This window comes from Scyliorhinus canicula, chromosome 7, assembly GCF_902713615.1.
Source record: "Scyliorhinus canicula chromosome 7, sScyCan1.1, whole genome shotgun sequence".
Lineage (NCBI taxonomy): Eukaryota > Metazoa > Chordata > Chondrichthyes > Carcharhiniformes > Scyliorhinidae > Scyliorhinus > Scyliorhinus canicula.
The window spans coordinates 46,873,068-46,893,204 of record NC_052152.1 but is presented as its reverse complement, the minus strand read 5'-3'; the positions used below and the strand labels follow the sequence as shown (position 1 = coordinate 46,893,204).

Here is a 20,137-nt window from a genome sequence, read left to right as displayed (position 1 = left end):
CGGGATCCTCTGTCCCGGCAGCCAGCCAATCAGGTTTCCCATTGTGGCCACCCCCACGCTGTCGGGAAATCCGCAGGCGTTAGTGCGCTGTTGGCAAAGCAGAGGATCCCGCCGACGGAGAATCCCGCCCTATATTCTTGCCAATACAAATACAAAATGCGCAGCACTTGCTGAACAATCCTAAGTGCGCTAAGAATTATATTAACAACCAATTTAAGATCAGTTGAGCTTGCAATGTAGCTTACTTTCATGTGCTGAAAGCTATCAGTTGCCAGCACAGTGTGAAAACCACCTCTGCTTGGACAAGCTGAAGGACAGCTATTTTTCAAATTATAGTGGCCAGTCGTGGACCCCTGGATGTCTCCCAAGGAACCCCGGGTTTCTGCGGAACCCAGTTTCGGAAACACTGCAGTAGAGCAAAGAAGCTGAAAGTTACCTTTGTCTTCAAGGATGATCTTGGAATTGAAACAGTTTTCACAGACATGAGAAGATCCCAATAAAGTTTTGTGATCCGGTCAGATTTGGTAGTGAATGGCTAAACCAACTGCCCACTATCCATTCAAGTATGCATTTGTTGGATTTAAGGGGAGTGAAGATGAGGTCTGTACCAGAGGTAATTCCCATGGTGAGAGAGAGTAATCATTTTAAAGGGAACAAGGGCGTCAAAGGTGTAAGTGAGGTTTTGGTTAAGCAGATTGGTAGCTGTGGAAATGTTGTGGTGAATGAAGAGCCAAAGTTTAAATAATTGTAAGTGTATTGGGGGGTAATCATTGAATCATCGAAATTGTATCCTCACTATTCAAGAGCACTGTTTCGATGCCTGAAACTCAGCCTCCCCATTAAAACACATTTTGTTTTCCTCTCCCCTATGGTATTTGTTGATTGTAACTAACTTCCTGTCCTCCTTTTTCCTTCTTCCATTGTCCTTCTTATTTCTCCCTCCATACTCTACCGTCCTTTTCATGTTTTCTGTTTTCTTTCTATTCTCTTCCATCTATTTCCATCCTCTCCGTCCCCGCCTCTTTATTATACCGTAAATTAACTGTGAGACCGTGAGAACGAGTGAACATTAGGCTTTATTATCCATGAACTCGCCTGCCAGAGTTGGCTGCACAAATGAGTGCCACCCATAGGTGGCCGGACTATATATGGCCCCAGAGAGGGCGGAGCCAGATGCGGAGCCCACCGGGGTTCCAGTACAGTACCTGGAAGTAGCCCGTATCATCACTTCCAGGTAATGGGTCACACCATCATACAGACAGTACAGACAGCTCATGCATTAGGTGAAATACATTCACCAAATTCACCCCCTGTTAAAAAAATCAAGTCCAGCCGGGATGACGTGGGGTCATTAGATATTCAGTCTGTCTGGAGGCCGGATCGTTCCTTTAGACCTCCTCAGCTCTGGTGATGTGGCGGGCACGGTGAGTTGCAGATGGTGACTCCGGGGGCGTTGTGTCTGGAGCTTGAGCCTCAGTCCAGCGTGTCGGAGACGGTTGGGGGATGGGGGTAGGCCGGGGGGTGGTGGGTGACGGCAGTGCCGGCGCGGGGCAATACAGGAGACCCGGGGGGGGGGGGGGGCGTAAGGGGTGCTGGGAGTGGCTGTAGGCAGTGTGCAGGGGAACCAGCTGGCGCCAGATCTCGTAGGGAGACCGTATCTTGCCGTCCATCCTGGTGCGCGATGTAGGCGTGCTGGGGGTTGGTGTGCAGCAGCTGGACCCTCTCGACCAGGGGATCGGTCTTATGGCTGCTCATGTGCCTCCGGAGAAGGACAGGTCCCAGAGTTGTCAGCCAAGATGGAAGCGAGACCCTGGAGATGGACTTCCTAGGGAAGATAAACAAGCAGTCGTGAGGGGTCTCGTTCGTGGCTGTGCAGAGGAGCGATCTAATGGAGTGGAGGGCGTCGGGTAGGACCTCCTGTCAGCGGGGTGTTGGGAGATTTCTAGACCGGAGGGCCAGAAGGATGACCTTCCATACCGTCTCATCATCCCTCTCCACCTGCCCGTTTCCCTGCGGGTTATATCTCGTAGTCCTGCTCGACGCGATGCTTTGCTGAGCAGGTACTGACGCAGCTCATCGCTCATGAACAATGTGTCCCATTCGCTGTGGACATACGCAGGGAAACCGAACAGTGTGAAGATGCTGTGCAATGCCTTTATCACGGTGGCCAAGGTCATGTCGGGGCAGGGGACAGCGAAAGCGAAGCAGGAGTACTCATCGATGACGGTTAGAAAATATATATTACAGTTGGTGGAAGGGAGGGTCCCTTTGAAGTCCATACTTAGGCGCTCAAGGGCTGGGAGGCCTTTACCAGGCGGGTCTTGTCTGGCCGGTAGAAGTGCGGTTTGCGCTCCGCGCAGACCTGGCAGTCCCTGGTCATGGCCTTGACCTCCTCGGTGGCAAAGGGCACTTTGCGGGCCTTAATAAAGTGGGTAAGCTGGGTGACCCCCAGGTGACAGAGGTCATTGTGGATAGCCCAAAGTCGGTCATCTTGCACGCTGGCGCATGTGCCGCGGGACAGGGCATCTGAGGGCTCATTGAGCTTCCCAGGACGATACTTGATATCGTAATTGTAGGTGGAGAGTTCGATCCTCCACCTCAGGATCTTGTCATTTTTATTTTTCCCTGTTGTGAGTTGTCAAACATGAAGGCGACCGAGCGCTGGTCGGTGACGAGGGTGAACCTCCTACTGGCTAGGTAGTGCCTCCAGTGCCGCACGGCTTCCACGATGGCTTGTGCTTCCTTCTCGACTGAGGAGTGTCGGATTTCGGAAGCGTGGAGGGTTCTAGAGAAGAATGCTACTGGTCTTCCCGCCTGGTTGAGTATGGCAGCCAATGCGACGTCTGACGCATCGCTCTCTACCTGAAAGGGGACGGACTCGTCCACCCTGTGCACAGCGGCCTTGGTGATGTCGGCCTTGATGAGGCTGAAGGCCGAGCGGGCCTCAGCCATCAGGGGAAAAGTGGGCGGCTTTGTCTGCATAGTTGGGGACCCACTGGACATAGTAGGAGAACAGCCCCAGGCATCGTTCGAGGGCCTTGTGGCTGTGGGGAGGGGGGAGTTCCGTAAGGTGGCGCATACGATCGGGTTCGGAACCTAGGACTCTGTTCTCCATGACATGGCGAAGATGGCCAGTCGTGTAGTGCGGAAAACGCACTTCTCTTTGTTGTACGTGAGGTTGAGGGATTGGACAGCCTGGAGGAACCTTTGAAGGTTGGTGTCATGGTCCTGCTGATCCCGGCCGCAGATGGTAACATTGTCCAAGTACGGGTATGTAGCATGCAAACCGTACTGGTCCACCATTCAGTCCATTGTTCTCTGAAAGACCAAGACCCCGTTAGTGACGCCGATGGGGACCCTGAGGAAGTGGAAGAGTAGGCCGGCTGCTTCAAAGGCAGTGTAGCGGCGCTCTTCCGGGCGGATTGGGAGCTGGTGGTAGGCCGACTACAGATCGACCGTTGAGAACACACGGTACTGTGCGATCTGGTTGACCATCTCCGCTGTGCAGGGGAGGGGGTACACATCCAGTTGCGTGAACCGGTTAATTGTCTGGCTGTAGTCCACAACCATCCGATTCTTTTCCCCGGTCCGGACGACCACCGCTTGCGCTCTCCAGTGGCTGTTGCTGGCCTCGATGATCCCTTCACTCAACAGTCGCTGGACCTCCGACTTGATAAAAGCCATATGTTGGGAACTGTACCGCCTGCTCCTGGTGGCGATGGGTTTACAGTCGGGCGTGAGGTTCGCAAAGAGCGAAGGGGGGGGGGGGGTGGCCTTGAGGGTCGCAATGCTGCATACTGTGAAGGGGGTTAAGGGTGTGCCGAACTGTAGGGTCAGGGTTCGGTGACTGCATTGGAAGTCTAATCCAGGCAGTAGGGAGGCGCAGAGGTGGGGGAGGACGTACAGCTTAAAACGAGCGTACGCGGCGCCCTGCATCACGAGGTTAGCGATACAGTACCCCCAGATCTGGACCGAATGGGATCCGGAGGCAAGGGAAATTGTTTGGGCTGCGGGGTATATGGGAAGGGAGCTGCGCCTTACCGTGTCAGGGTGAACAAAGCTCTCCATGATCCCGGAGTCTAAAAGGCAGGGGGTCTTGTGCCCGTTGACCCAGACGACCATCATTGAGTTTTTCAGGTGCTTCGGCTGCGACTGGTCGAGGGTGACTGCGCCCAGCTGTGGGTAGCCAGCGTGGTCGGCGGTATCGGGGTCACAAAATGGCGGCCCCCATGAGTCGCACGTGTCGGGCTGGGTCGAAGATGGCCGCCCCCACGAGTCACACATGTCAGGCCGGGTCGAAGATGGCGACCAAGATGGCCGCCCCCATTGATCGAATGTGTCGGTCGGTGCTGGAGCCGCCGGCCAAGATGGCGGCCCCCACTGGTCACATGTGTCGGTCGGTGTTGGAGCCGGTGGGCAAGATGGCGGCCCCCACGAGTCACACGAGGCTGATGACGCGTCTGAAGGGGGTGTTCCGGGCAGGCACGCAGCCACATTGAGGGGTCTGCGGGCCTGGTGAGTTTTTGATTTCTGGGCTTTAAGTCGGCCCAGACAGACTCTGGCGAAGTGTCCCTTTTTCCCACAGTAGCAGCATGTCGCTGGGTGGGCTAGGCAACGCTGCCGGGGGTGTTGACCCTGGCCGCAGAAGTAGCACCGCAGGTTCCCCGGGCAGGACTGGCAGCCACGCGGCACAGGCCCGCGACGTAGTCGGGTCCGACGGGGACCGCGATGATGGTGTCCACGAGGGGTTTGCCGGGTCTGCAGGGAACGCACTTAGGCTCTGGTAGGGCACCTCTAACGAGGTTGCTAGCTTTACCGTGTCCCGCAGGTCAGAGGTCCCGTTTTCCAGCAAGCGCTGCCTGACGTAGTTCGATCGTACCTCAGCGACGTAGGTGTCCCGGATCTATAGGTTCATGTGTTCCTTCGCCGTCACATCCCGGTAGCTGTAGTTCCTCGTGAGTAGGGTCAGATTTTCCAGGTACTCATCTAGCGATTCCCTGGCGCGTTGACGGCGAGTAGTGAGGAGGTGTCGGGCATACACCTCGTTTACAGGCTTCACAAAATGTGCCTTGAGGATTGCGACCACCGCCTCGTACGTGGCCGCTTTTTCGATCATCACGGAGAATTGATGGCTCACCTGATCGTGGAGGAGTCGCAGCTTGAGGGTCTCAGTGCGAGGCATTGTGGAGGAGTCGAGGTAGGCCTCGAAGCTGCAAAGCCAATGTTCGAAGATCTTGGCTTGTGACGCGCGCCTGTCGGGTTTGAGCTCATCTGGCTTTAGAGCGGCTTCCATGGTGCTGTCGATGGATAATAATTTGTTATACCGTCAATTCACTGTGAGATCGTGAGAACGAGTGAACATTAGGCTTTATTATCCATGAACTCGCCTGCCAGTGTCAGCTGTACAAATGAATGCCACCCACAGGTGGCCGAACTATATATGGCCCCGGTGAGGGCGGAGCCAGAGGCGGAGCCCACCAGGGTTCCAGTACAGTATCTGGAAGTAGCCTGTATCATCACTTCCAGGTCATAGGTCACATCATTATACAGACAGTGCAGACAGCTCATGCATTAGGTGAAATACATTCACCACAGGGGGTAATCATTGAATCATCAAAATTGTATCCTCACTATTCATGAGCACTGCTTTGATGCCTGAAATTCAGCCTCCTCACTAAAACACATCATGTTCTCCTCTCCCCAGTGGTATTTGTTGATTGTAACTAACATCCTGTCCTCCTTTTTCTTTCCTCCATTGTCCTTCTTATTTCTCCCTCCATACTCTTCCTTCCTTTTCATGCTTTCTGTTTTCTTTCTATCCTCTTCCCTCTATTTCCATCCTTTCCGTCCCCTCCTCTTTCCCTCATCCTTTCTCTTTTCACCTCACTCTTCTTTCACCTTCCCTTATTTCGCTGCTGTTTCCTCCCTCCTTTGTTGCGATTCCTCTCCCCGACTGTCCTCATTCTCATCACCTCCCATTTCTACTGCACCTCACCCTCTCCCACTCACCCTTTCTGCCCTTATCCTGCTCTTAGTACTTCCTTGGTTCAATTCAATGGTATCTAACCATTCAAGCTTTCTTGCCCATAATGTTCCACTTACTCTTGATTCTCTGAGCGCATCATCACAGAAGGTGATCTGCTTTTTGTAAATGAATGGAAATATTGCAATTGAATTTCCCAATTTTTTCATGATCAAAATAAAATCAACCTGTCACCAGGGGCATCAGTTTCTTCTTATTGCATAATTTTTTATGGTATTTTTAAAAAAATATTGAATTTTATTACTCGTTTCTTTTAAACCAGGATTACCTGCTGCCATCTCCCTTTCCAGAGTAAATGGCTGTACGTGGGCACAGAGCGAGGAAATACATATCTTGTGAACATCGAATCTTTTGTTCTATCAGGATATGTTATCATGTGGAATAAAGCAATAGAACTGTAAGTATCATCCATGACCAAGTGAAGAACACTAATATGAAAGAAAAGTCTTATTAGATAATAATGTCCATTAACATGATATATCTAGAATAATTTAAATTCATGCATATCCAGTGAAATCTGATATGGGTTGGATCCAAGGTGATTTCTGTGGTCACAATTTCAATTGCATGCATTATTTCATAGAAGCATAGAATTTACAGTGCAGGAGGAGGCCATTCGGCCCATCGAGTCTGCACCGGTCCTACCCAAGCCCACATCCCCACCCCATCCCTGTAAACCCAGCAACCCCACCCAACCTTTTTTGAACACTAAGGGCAATTTAGCACAGCCACTCCACTTAACATCTTTGGCCTGTGGGAGGAAACCAGAGCACCCGGAGGAAACCCACGCAGACATGGGGCGAAAGTGCAAATTCCACACAGTCAGTCGCCCAAGCCGGTAATCGAAGCTGGGTCCCTGGAGCCGTGAAGCAACTATGCTAACCACTGCGCTACCGTGATGCCCTACAGTGCAGAAGGAGGCTCTTTGACCAATCTCTAGCCAACACCTCCACCCCATGCCCATAGCCCAGTAACCCCTTTATGAAGATCAGTTATCAGAAATATTCAGCAAACCCAATAACATTTGCCTGAAGAAAAGTATTAATAATAACTAAAACGGATCAAAACCTGTCATGGTGCTTACAATTTCCTAACATGGGAGAATAATAATAAATTAAAAGAATACTGTGGCATTGATATCAGGGCAGGAAAAGCTGCTGTTTTCAACCACGAGAAAAGAAGCAAGAACTGCAGATGCTGGAAATTTGAAGCATGCTCAGCAGCCAGCCGGCATCTGTCAGAGAACTGAGGTTAGTGGTGGAGATATAAGTCCATGTTTTGTCATTTTTAGGGACCCAAATCGGGGAGAAAATTTTTTGACACCTTGGGCGGGATTCTCCGACCCGGCCGGGGGGGGGGGGGGGGGGGGGGGGGGGGGGGGGGGGGTCAACCTCGCCCCCGCCGTGTCCCGAAGTCTCCGGCACTGGAGATTCGGCGGGGATGGGAATCACCGCTGCGCCGGTCCTTCCCCCCCCCCCCCCCCCCCCCCCCCCCCCCCCGGTGATTCTCCGGCCCGTGATGGGCCGAAGTCCCGCCGCTGTCATGCTGGTCCCGCCAGCGTGGATCAAACCACCTACCTTACCGGCGGGACCAGGCGGCGCGAGCGGGCTCCGGGGTCTTGGGGGGGGGGGGGGGCAATCCCCCGGGGCCCACCGATCGGCGGTCGGGCCTGTGCCGTGGGGGCACTCTTTTCCTTCCTCCTTTGCCATGGTCTTCATGATGGCGGAGGCGAAAATGACCCCCTTCCCTGCGCATGCGCCGGGATGACATCAGCAGCCGCTGACGCTCCGCCGCATGAGTGGACTTCCGCCGGCCGGCGAAGTCCCTTCGGCTTCGCCTTGTCTTGCACCAAATGATGTATGTCCATTGCTATGTTAATTCAAGGTCTTTTTAAGTCTCCCTGGAAGTGCCTGAAACAAAGCTTAATTAATATATGTACATAAGGATCGTGCATCGGATTCTTTTGCAAATCTGGTGTGTGGAAGTGCCTGATTGGTCAGTTCCCAGCACTGCCTCCGCCCCTCCTCCCCATATTGAAAACCTGCAGAAAACAGTCAGAAAGTAGGCTATAGCAGAGATATTTAGAGGGTATCATGTCCATTAAGACTTTCTTTATGAGCTGTGATGTACTTTTGTGTCAACTTTGAGCTTTCAACAGATGTGCTCGTTCGGTGGATTGGCCATGCTAAATTGCCCCTTAGTGTCCAACAATGTGCAGGTTAAGTGGGGTTTCAGGGGAGTGGGCCTAGATGGGGTGTTCTTTTGAAAAATTGGTGCAGACTTGATTGGCTGAATGACCTCCTTCTACACTGTAGGGATTCTATGTTCTGTGTATCTCTACTTCCTTAGCAACTAGACATATCTAACAATAGCCCTGGAGTATAAAAGTAAGGAAGTATTGTTGCAATTGTATAGGGTATTGGTGAGACCACATCTGGAGTATTGTGTCCAATTTTGGTCTCCTTATTTGAGGAAGGATGTGGTGGCATTGGAGGCAGTTCAGAGGAGGTTCACCAGATTTATTCCAGGGAGGAAAGGGTTGACGTATGAGGAGAAATTAAGCTAGACTTTAGAAGGATGAGATGGGATTTGATCGAGGTATATAATATACTAAAAGGGATTTATAATGTAAAGGCAGACCAAGTGTTCCCCCTTGTGGGGCAGTCTCGAACAGGTGGGGAACAGGTAAGGAGGTGGATTTGAGACCAGGAAGAGATCAGCCATGATCTGATTGAATGGTGGAGCAGGCTCAAGGGGCTAATTGCCTACTTCTGCTCCAAATTCTTATGTTCCTAATTCCTATGTTCCCTGGGGCATATGTGCCAGTCGTAAATGCCTCCTTCTTTCACCTCGATCATATGGGCAGGCTGCTTGAGGACAATGTCTGGCTTATGTTTCCTGTTAAGAACATGGACACACTATAACAGGAGTCAGACAAGAATAAGAGTTCGGATAGAGCAGACCATTGAGCCCTTTAAAAAGATCTAGCTTTCATTTTTTGAAGTCACCTTTCAATTTTATGCTAGTCTCCCTATTCCTGTTCATGTATTGAATGCTGTACAGCTTAGAGACAAAAAGGTGGCTGTAGGATCCCTTAATTTCTAATAGGATTCAATATCCGGTGGTACCGCTGAGGTCCCAGGTTCAATCCTGGCTCTGGGTCACTGTCCGTGTGGAGTTTGCACATTCTCCCCGTGTTTGTGTGGGTTTCGCCCCACAACCCAAAGATGTGCAGGCTAGGTGGATTGGCCACGCTAAATTGCCCCTTAATTGGAAAAAGTTAATTGGGTACCTAAATTTAAAAAATGAAGTCCGGTGGTAGGTTTAGATTGAGTTTATTGCAAAATGTAGTTGGTACAATTTAGGTATACAAAAGGAACACAGAGAAGCAGAAAAAGAACCACATGCACTGAAGGTCAAGCTTTCTTAAAGCCTGCGCACTTTTGGTCACATGCCCTCTTTGTTCCCCATTGGTTTAGTGATCCTTAGTTGTGATTCCTGATTAACGAGCCATCCCTGCATTTTACAGCAGCAGTTTGTGTCTGCAGTTTATGGACTGCTGCTTAGCTTCTAATTAGCTTAATTAGCCGATCTGCCAGGGTGGGCACAAGTGGAAGATCCCATGAGAAATGTACGCGATCATGAAGGCAATTTTTGGACTTCTGCCGAATTATCTCCTCCCATGCTGCCCTCCCCGCCTCCCATCTGCCATTGAACCCGTTGACGGGCAATGGGAGAATTCTGCTCTACGTTTCTGTTTTGTGTATCCAGGACTGCATCACAAAAGCGGAGACTCCTTCATCTTCATCTTCCCAGAAAAGATGCATAGACACAGTGGTCTGGATGTGATATGGTGTACCTTTCTTTGACGCAATTCTATGGTAAATAGAGTCCTCTGTATGGCATTGTGACTGTCAAACAGCCTGAAATGGATTGCTGCTACTTTGGTTTTATAAGGGTTGCTACGCCCCAATGCCTGTGGGGACATCCTCCGTGTCTGCTGGGGGAGGGGTGGGGGGTACGGTGGGCTCTGCGGAGTTTACTTTTAGTTCAGATCAGTGTGCCCTTTAAAGATGGTGCTTTAGAGTGGCAGGACAGTCAGTGAGGGGCCTGGCTCTGCCAAATCTTCTGTATTATTATTGGGCAGTGAATGCTGAGAAGATGCAGGGCTGGGTTAGGGAGCCGGAGACAATGTGGGTGAGGATGGAGGCAGGCTCTTCTAGGGGCTGAGGGTTGCAGGAGCTAGCAACGGCGCCGCTTCCATTTGCCACTGGGAAATATTCAGGTGGTCCGGCGGTGGTGGCCACGCTGAAGATATGGAGGCAATTTCGAAAACATTTTAATTTAGAGGTGGGGTCGAGGTTTACACCGATTCGAGAGAATAATTGAGCCGGCAAGATTGAATGCTAGATTTCGGGGATGGCAGGAGCAAGGGGTTGTGGAAATGAAAGACTTATTATTGGAAGAGCGGTTTGCGAGTTTGGAGGAATTGACGGAGAAGTTTTGAATTCCATGAGGGGAGGCTTTTTTTCTTGGCAGGTGCGGGATTTTGCAAGGAAGGTTTCCTCGATGTTTCCGGTAACACCTCCCTCCCCCGTTGGAGGGGGTGATGTCAGTGATGGGGTTGGTGGGGGGGGCACCTCGGCGACTTATGGGAGGATTATGGAGGAGGCTACAATGTCTTTGGAGGGGGTTAAGACCAAGTGGGAGGAGGAGTTGGGAGTGGCGCTGGAGGAGGGGTTGTGGTTGAGATGTTGCAGTGGGTGAATCCCTTGACTTTGTCTGCAAGACTGTGGTTAATGCAGTTAAAGGTGGTGCACAGGGAGCACCTGACGAGGTCAAAGATGAGCTGGTTGTTTGAGGGGGTGGAGGATACTTCTATGCAATGTGGGAGAGATCCGGCCAACCATGTACGTATGTTCTAGTCCTGCCCGAAGTTAGAGAAATTTTGGAGGTCTTTTTTCAGTCCCATGTCGGCGATCTTGCACTTGGACTTGGAGCCCAGTCCCCTGGGGCCAATATTTGGAGTGTTGGAACTGCAGGCAGGGGTGGATTGCTGATTGCTGATTGGTTACCGGCTGGTCCTGTTAGGGTGGAGGTTAGCTTCTCTGCCCTGTGTCCCAGTGTGGCTGCGGAACCTGATGGAGTTACTGTATCTTGAGAAGATAAAGTTCACCTTGAGGGAGGCGATTGAGGGGTTTCACAAGATACGGGTCTACTTATTTTACATTTTAAAGAGTTGGTTACCGTCAAATGCAAAGGCGGGGTGAGGGTGGCGTTTGGGAGGGGGGGTATTATTCTTCAAGTTAAGTTGGGGTTGGTGGAGGGGTTCTTTTGTTGTTGTTTTCATTGGGGGTTGTTTTGTTTTTATGTATAGTATGTTAATATGTTAAAAACCAAATAAAAATATTTTCCAAAATAGGTTCAAATAAGTGAATAAAAATGTGTAATATTGAGTATGGAGTGGAATTATTCTGTTTGGAAGTGTTATAACCTGCCTACTTACCATTGGCTGGGGACTAATGACAATCCCACAATCCTGTGGGAGTATGAGCTTCCCCAATGAGGGGGGCGGAGAAACCATTAGCAGACCCCTTGCATAAATAGAGCTGGCCAGTTTGGAACCAGAGAGAGAGGAGTTGGCAGCAAGAGAAGTTGTTGCTGCTGTTGTATATATATATGTTAATTTGTAAATAAATGTTATTTCTTTGTATCCTGAAAACTCGTGCTGGATTCTTAGAGGCCCTCACAAACCTGGCGACGAGGGTTAAAGTGAATAGCTGGCTACACTGCTGAAGCCACTTCCCTGGATTTTTGTTGGACACAGGTTGGAAGTTGTTTTCTATTACACCATGCCTCTGTATGGACATTTGGATGTTTTTGATGCTGCACTGGAAAGCTGGAACCAGTACGCACAAAGGATGTGTTACTATTTCCGGGCAAACAACATCACCGAAAACGAGCGCCAGGTGGTCATATTGCTCACCGCCTGCGGCTCGCTTACGTTTGGGGTGATTAGGAGCCTTACGTACCCAGCTGCACCGGACACCAAAACGTTTGATGAGCTTGTGAACTTAGTGGGACAACATTTTAACCCAACCCCATCCACGATAGTCCATCGTTACCGGTTTAATATCGCTGAAAGGACCCCAGGAGAATCCCTTGCCGACTTTCTATCCAGGCTACGCAGGATTGCGGAGTACTGTGACTATGGTGAGACCTTGTCAGAAATGTTACGCGACCGTTTGCGGTATTAACAATGCGGCCACCCAGAGAAAGTTGTTAGCCGAGCCAACATTGACTTTTCAACAGGCCATTCAAATAGTATTGTCCTGAGAGAGCACAGAACGAGGAATGCAGGAGCTACAGGGAATGGAGGTGCATGCCTTGGGGCGCAACTCCTTCCGTCCGAAAGCATCCCCCCGCACCCCTGCGGTACCTTGGGCAAGGCGACGTCCGGATCGACGCCAGTGGCCGTCAGACATTCCTCCCCGAAGTGAGCCTTCTCCAGAACCAATGGATGAGGAGCCATGTCCGTGTCAGACTTGTAGGCGCTGACCCCGTCGCGGACGCCGGTCCTGGGGTGCCGTCGTTCCGACCGAAACTGGGGCCAGCCCAGGGGCCGTACCTTTCATTTGGATGAACCTGCGGTGACTACTGCCGAGGACGTGGAGACGGAGGATGACTGCCAGCAGCTGCATTGTGTGGCAGCTCCCCGTGTGGCCCCCATTAAAGTGACAGTACGGGTCAATGGTCACCCGCTTGAGATGGAGTTGGACACTGGCGCAGCAGTCTCCGTGATCACCCAGAGGACATTCGACCGCATCAAGCAGGGTATACAGACCCTTACATTAACTGACACACAGGCCAGGTTGGCCACCTATACGGGGGAACCATTGGACATTGCAGGAACTACGATGACCCCTGTTGTTTATGGACGCCAGGAGGGGCGTTTCCCACTTATCGTGGTGCGCGGCCATGGGCCCAGCCTGTTGGGTCGGGACTGGTTGCGCCATTTGCGGTTGCAGTGACAGCACATCCTCCAAACAGTTTCTGGAGGGTTGACTGAGGTGCTAGGACAATACCCAGATGTATTCCAGCCCGGTTTGGGGAAAATAAAAGAGGCTGTAGCCCGTATCCAAGTCGAACCAGGAGCCACGTTGCGCTATTTCCGGGTGCGCCCGGTGCCTTACGCCTTACTCGAGAAGGTAGTAGGGGAGCTCACTCGTTTGGAGACTTTGGGTATCATCAGGCCAGTCCGTTTCGCTGACTGGGCAGCACCAATTGTACCTGTGATGAAGCCAGATGCCACAGTTCGCTTGTACGGCGACTATAAACTTACAGTGAATACGGCTTCCCGACTCGACCGATACCCAATGCCTCGCATAGAGGATCTCTACGCGAAGCTTGCAGGCGAACTCTCATTCACAAAATTAGATATGAGTCACGCCTACCTGCAGTTGGAGCTGGACCCTGCCTCCCGGCCATATGTAAAGATTAATACACACCGGGGCCTGTATGAATATACACGTTTGCCCTTTGGAGTATCCTCTGCCTGCGCTATTTTTCAACGCATTATGGTGGCCATTTTGAGAGGTTTACCGCGTGTTGCTGTTTACTTAGATGATGTTTTGATCACAGGGACGTCGGAGCAGGAAAATTTAGAAAATTTGGAGGCTGTCCTTGGACGCTTTTCGGAGGCTGGAGTCCGTTTACGTCGCACCAAGTGCGTTTTTCAGGCGAAGGAAGTAGTCTACCTTGGTTATCGGGTGGACCGCGAAGGTTTGCACCCCGTCGCAGAGAAGGTGCGCGCGATTCAACAGGCCCCCGCTCCGACTGACACTTCGCGTCTTCGTTCGTTTCTCGGCCTCGTAAACTATTACGGAAAGTTCCTCCGCTATCTGGCAATTACTCTGGCCCCTTTGCACCTTCTGCTAAAGAAGAATCACACCTGAGTTTAGGGTCAGCCGCAAGAAACCGCTTTCCGGCGGGTAAAACAACAATTGTCGTCGTCTGGGTTACTAACCCACTATGATCCTGGAAAGCCTTTGCTCGTCGCATGTGATGCATCCCCGTATGGTATTGGGGCCGTACTGTCCCACAAGATGGAGAACGGGGCCGAGCGGCCGATTGCTTTCGCCTCCCGCACATTGACTGCAGCGGAAATAAAGTACGCGCAGATCGAGAAGGAGGGTCTGGCAGTGGTCTTTGCGGTTAAACGTTTCCACCAGTACGTATATGGCCACCACTTCACTATCGTGACTGATCATAAGCCTCTGCTGGGACTTTTCAGAGAGGATAAGCCGATACCGTCCATTGCTTCCGCACGGATCCAGCGCTGGGCTTTGTTGCTCGCTGCATACGAGTATTCTCTGGAGCACAAACCAGGAACCCAGATAGGGAATGCCGACGCACTGAGCAGATTGCCTTTATCGACCGGCCCCATGTCGACCCCCACGACCGGTGAGGTGGTTGCAACCCTAAATTTTATGGACACCTTGCCTCTTACGGCATCACAGATCCGTGAGTGGACCCAGACGGAGGCAGTCCTGTCAAAGGTTTGGCACATAGTCCTGTATGGAGAGCAGCATAGACAACTCCCAGGCGAGTTGCGGGTGTTTTCCTCCAAGCTGTCTGAATTCAGCATGTGATTGTCCCGGAAAAAGGACAGGAGCTGATACTGAGAGACTTGCACAATGGGCTTCCAGGTGTGACCAAAATGAAAATGTTGGCCCGGAGTTATGTCTGGTGGCCAGGCCTCGACACCGACATTGAGAAGGTGGCCCAAACCTGCTCCATTTGCCAGGAACATCAGAAGCTTCCGCAGGCCGCGCCCCTACATCACTGGGAGTGGCCAGGGCGGCCTTCGGTGCGCTTGCATGCGGATTGTGCCGGCCCTTTTCAAGGATCCATGTTCCTGCTATTAATCGATGCCTAGTCTAAATGGCTAGAGGTGCATAAGATGGGAGGCACAACGTCCTGCGCAACAATCGAGAAGATGCGTTTGTCTTTCAGTACGCATGGCCTCCCCGAGGTGCTGGTCACGGACAATGGCACTCCGTTCACAAGTGAGGAGTTTGCAAGGTTCATGAAGATGAACGGCATATGCCATATCCGCACTGCCCCTTACCACCCGGCTTCAAATGGGTTGGCAGAGCAGTGCAGACATTCAAACGAGGCCTAAAGAAGCAGTCTTCCGGGTCGATGGACACGAGACTGGCTCGTTTTTTGTTTTCATATAGGACCACCCCCCCATGCGGTGACTGGGGTAGCTCCCGCAGAACTCCTAATGGGCTGGAGACTTCGCACCCGCCTTAGCTTGGTTTTCCCGGACATTGGCGCAAAAGTACGCCGCACACAAGAACGGCATGGACATGGTTTTTCTTGGCATCGGCTGATTCGGCAATTTACGCCCGGTGACCCAGTGTTCGTTCGGAATTTTGCTGGTGGTGCCCAGTGGGTCCCTGGCGTAATCTTTTGCCAAACCGGCCCTATCTCTTACCAGGTACAAGCCCAGGGGCGTTTCCAGTGCAAACATGTAGACCATGTTCGGTCCAGAAGACTATCCCTGCCAAAGATTGCCCGCCCCAGGAGCTCATTCCTACAGCTGCAGAGACCAGACACAATGGAAAGTATTCCTCACAATCTTCCTCTGGTGCCTCACTCAAAGGCAAGGTCAATGTGGTGATAGAACTGCATGGAGATAAAGACGCCGAGATGACGGAGGCAGCAGACTCTAACTCTGAGATGGAGACACAAGACACCTCAGAGGGGGAATCCTCGGGCCCACGGGCCATGGATGTACAACCGTTACGCCGTTCATCACGGAAGCGCCGGTCTCCATCTCGTTACATGCCGCCCGATCCAGCGCCTTGTGCAAATGGTGTCCGGCCTGCGGCAAAACGAGTCCGATGTCCTCCTTCGCCAGGGTCTTCGGTGGATTCCTTGGACTTTTGGGGGGAGGGATGTTATAAACTGCCTGCTTACCATTGGCTGGGGACTAATGACAATCCCACAATCCTGTGGGAGTATGAGCTTCCCCAATGAGGGGGGCGGAGAAATCATTAGCAGACTTCCTGAATAAATAGAGCTGGCCAGTTTGGAACCAGAGAGAGAGGAGTTGGCAGCAAGAGAAGTTGTTGCTGCTGTTGTGTATATATATATGTTAATTTGTAAATAAATGTTATTTCTTTGTATCCTGAAAACTCGTGCTGGATTCTTAGAGGCCCTCACAAAAGGAAGGAAGAATGGAAGTGGGGCGAAACTATTAAATGCAGGCTTCAGACAGATTTTGGTGTCCTAGTTCAAGAAACACAAAGTTAACGAGCAGGTACAGCAAATGACTGGGAATTTTGATTGTGGAGAGGAGAAATTTCTTTACTCAAATGGTTATGAATCCTTGGACTTCTCTATCCCAGAGGGTTGTGGATATCTTGTAATTGTATGCTTTTTCTGGACTCCTAACGGGATCGAGTGAAAGCGGGGAAAGTGCATTTAAGGCCAAAGATCAATCATAATTTTATTGAATGGTGGAGCAGACTCAGGAGTATATGGCTTACTCCTGCTTCTTTATGTTCTTATGTGGATACACTGGACTTTAATTCTCTTTCTGTTGGAATAATTTACGAGATCATTAAGAGAGCATTCTTGCAAATTAACAGGATTCTTTGCAATTTTGGATATCTGACATGTTTTCACGAGTACAGCGGTCTGTTTATGTTTGGGGAAGTCCCACTTCACCAAATAGGTCAGTGTTATACTCACTTTGCCACCTTCATTAGATTAATGCACTATTTTTAATATGTGATATTTAGGTGCATATAATTATAACATTGTATGAATGAGGATTAAACATAGCGTACATTGAGGATATGAAAGATTGTGAAGGCGAAGCATAATATACAAACTTTAATCTTCGTTCATACCTTAGCCTTCATAAATAAAAATGCACATGTTTCCTCCAAGTTTAATGTACCATCAATGAATATATATTTTTCCAAAAAAAAAGAGAATGTGCTCAGGAAAACTTCAACTAACTTCCAGAAAATAGTATAAATGCTTAATAATTGGGGATGGAGGTAGTCGTTATTATACAGTATCTAAAAACTTAGTTAATTATTTTCTTATATAAAAATCATAATTAACAGAAATGGCAACATAATTTCCACTCGTTATCAAATTGAAGCAGCACACCATCAGGCATGTTCATTAAGGCTTCCTCTTGATTGTGGTTTATCGTAAAGAATAACCACTGATGTCCCTGATTCGACATGTCTCTCAGTGGGGAAAACAGATGGGAGTGGTATTGATGACATCCATGAAGAACCAACTGTCCCTTTATCATCCCACCCCATCTTCACAAAAAAATCATATATTATTGACTTTGGTGTCAGGAAACCGAGGTAAATTGAAGTGATCTAAGTTTGTATTAATAAATATTAGAAATAATATTTAGATTTAGGTGGCTTTAATTTAGTGTTTCTGTGTAAGAAGGGCAAACCTCCAGTTCAATTCATGTTAAACCAATGTGTTTGCATATGGGGGTTTGGTTTCAGTTCAAACTGTGTTTCTATTGTGCTGAGAGAGAATTTACAACAGGAAAAATAAGCACTAAGCTTGGGGAAAGAAATAAATATTTCTTAGCAAATTTTAACTGGGAGCCAGAGTAGAAGGAGCTTAGTAGTGAGAAAGGGAACTTTTAAGAAGAGATCCACATCAAGTTGAACAAAAGGAACAAAGGTTTATTTACATGGCAACCAGGTCTGAGGCAGCCAGTCCCGAACTAGCCGACCTTATATACATTGTCAATTAAACTTCCCCCGCCCCCTTTGCAGGGAAGCTTGTATTCCGCAGAGGACGCAAGGAATACAGTAGTCCCCATCCAGCTTCCCTGACGGCCTCAATCCATTGCAGTTCGCCTGTCGCCGCAACCGGTCCACAGCATATTCTATCTCTCTGACCCGACAATCAACACTCGAACACCTCGACAACAGGTGCTGTTCATAGACTACAGCTCCGCCTTCAACACCATTATCCCGACAAGACTAATAACCAAACTCTGCAATCTTGGACTTGATCCCCTCCCTCTGCAGCTGGATCCTTGACTTCTTCACCAACAGACTGCAATCTGTCAGGATAGGTAACAGCACCTCTTCCACAATCGTCCTCGACATCGGGGCCCCACAAGGATGTGTGTTCAGTCCTCTATTGTACTACCTATACACACACGACTGTGTGGCAAGATTTAACTCCAATTTGATCAATATGTTTGCGGATGATACGACTGTGGTGGGATGTATCTGAAACAACACTGAGTTAGACTACAGAAGGGAGATAGACCACTTGGTTGCATGGTGTACCAAAAACAACTTCTGTCTAAATGTTTACATCAATGGCTTCGAAGTGGAGATGGTTGATAACTTTAAGTTCCTGGGGGGGTCACAATCACTAACAGTCTGTCCTGGTTCACTCATGTTGATGCAGCAGTCAAGAAAGCCCAACAACGTCTCTACTTCCTACGGAAGTTAAAGAAATTTGGCATGTCTGCATCGACTCTCACAGACATCTACAGATGTGCCATAGAGAGCATTCTATCCGGCTGCATCACAGCTTGGTATGGCAACTGCTCGGCCCAAGATTGCAAGAAACTGCAGAGTGTGGCCAACTCAGCCCAATGCATCACCCTCCCATTGATTCTGTGTACAGTTCCCACTGCCTCAGGAAGGCAGACAGCATTGTCAGAGACCCCTTGCATCCAGACCCTTCCATCAGGCAGAAGATACAGAAGTCTAAAGACCCGCACATCCAGACACAGAAACAGCTTCTTACCCACAGCTTCTAGACTCTTCAACGACTCCCCTTCGGACAGATCTGTTCGCTGTAAGACATTATTCACAACTCCCTATCCTGCTCTTGCTTATGTTGTATTTGCTTTGTTTCACCTTGTTCCACACTGTAACCAATTACTTATTTGTCGATGTATTTTGTCGATTATTCTTTTGGTCTACTGTGTACATTCCCTTGGCTGCAGAAAATATTTTTCACTGTACTTCAGTACATGTGACAATCACTCAATCAATCAAAAACCCCGTAAGCCCTGTGCAGAGACAGATGCAGATTATGACATCCCTCCTCACCCCCCAAAGTCTGAAGGACCATCCCACAAGGAGGAAAAGAAGCAGTAGATGAAGGGCAACGCATCCTGCACCATAGGAACTGAGTCCGACATCATGTATCACGTCGGGGAAATCCGTTTCCAACAGGAACACCGCAGTGGGAGTTCGGAAAGAGGTAGCTGCACAGCAGAGTCCACATCAGAGGCTGCAGAGGCTGTGTTTCCATTTTGGAATCTGAAGAGGTGACATCCCACATGTCCAAGTCGAGACATCCACAGAGTGTCATAGTGGGCCTGTTCGACAGCGAGACCGGACAATCCAGAATAAGCGCTCATCAGGACCTGATGAAGGCGTGGTCTCCACGACCGAATGTGATCAAGATGGAGCTTCAGCAGCTGGCCGCCGAGCCAAACCTGATGGGAGACTGGCCCAGTCTGGCAGAAAACATCCCCGAGAGCTAGCAAAAGCAGACTGCAAAATTGTGGACCAACAACGTGTCCCCTGGAGCAAAGTGTCGGGGTGGTCGATACCAAACAGGGCAGTGTCCTTGTAGCTTTCTAGTTATAGAGACTTAGAAGATAGGAGAAGGAGGAGGCCATTTGGCCTTTCGAACCTGCTCTGCTATTTATCACGATCATGGCTGATCATCCAGCTCAATAGCCTAATCCTGCTTTCTCCCCTTAACTTTTGATCCCATTTGCCCCAAGCGCTATATCATAGAATTTACAGTGCAGAAGGAAGCCATTCGGCCCATCGAGTCTGTACCGGCCCTTACAAAGAGCACCCTACTCAGGCCCTGTAACCCAAAACCCCCACTTAACCTTTTGGACACTAAGGACAATTTAGCATGGCCAATTCACCTAACCTGCACATCTTTGGACTGTCGGAGGAAACCGGAGCACCCGGAGGAAATCCACGCAGACACGGGGAGAACGTGCAGTCACCGCACAGACAGTGACGCAGACGGGAATCGAACCTG

The 20,137-nt window shown here is 50.1% G+C and overlaps 1 protein-coding gene across 6 annotated transcripts in view; it reads left to right on the top strand.

Moving 5' to 3' along the window:
* stxbp5l (syntaxin binding protein 5-like) overlaps nt 1–20,137 on the top strand; it is a 721,261-nt gene that overhangs the window by 251,100 nt on the left and 450,024 nt on the right. For all 6 annotated transcript variants that reach the window (XM_038801940.1, XM_038801939.1, XM_038801935.1 and 3 more), the window contains exon 5: nt 6,306–6,440. In XM_038801940.1, the coding sequence (XP_038657868.1) occupies nt 6,306–6,440 (135 nt within the window). The remainder of the gene's footprint in view (nt 1–6,305; nt 6,441–20,137) is intronic.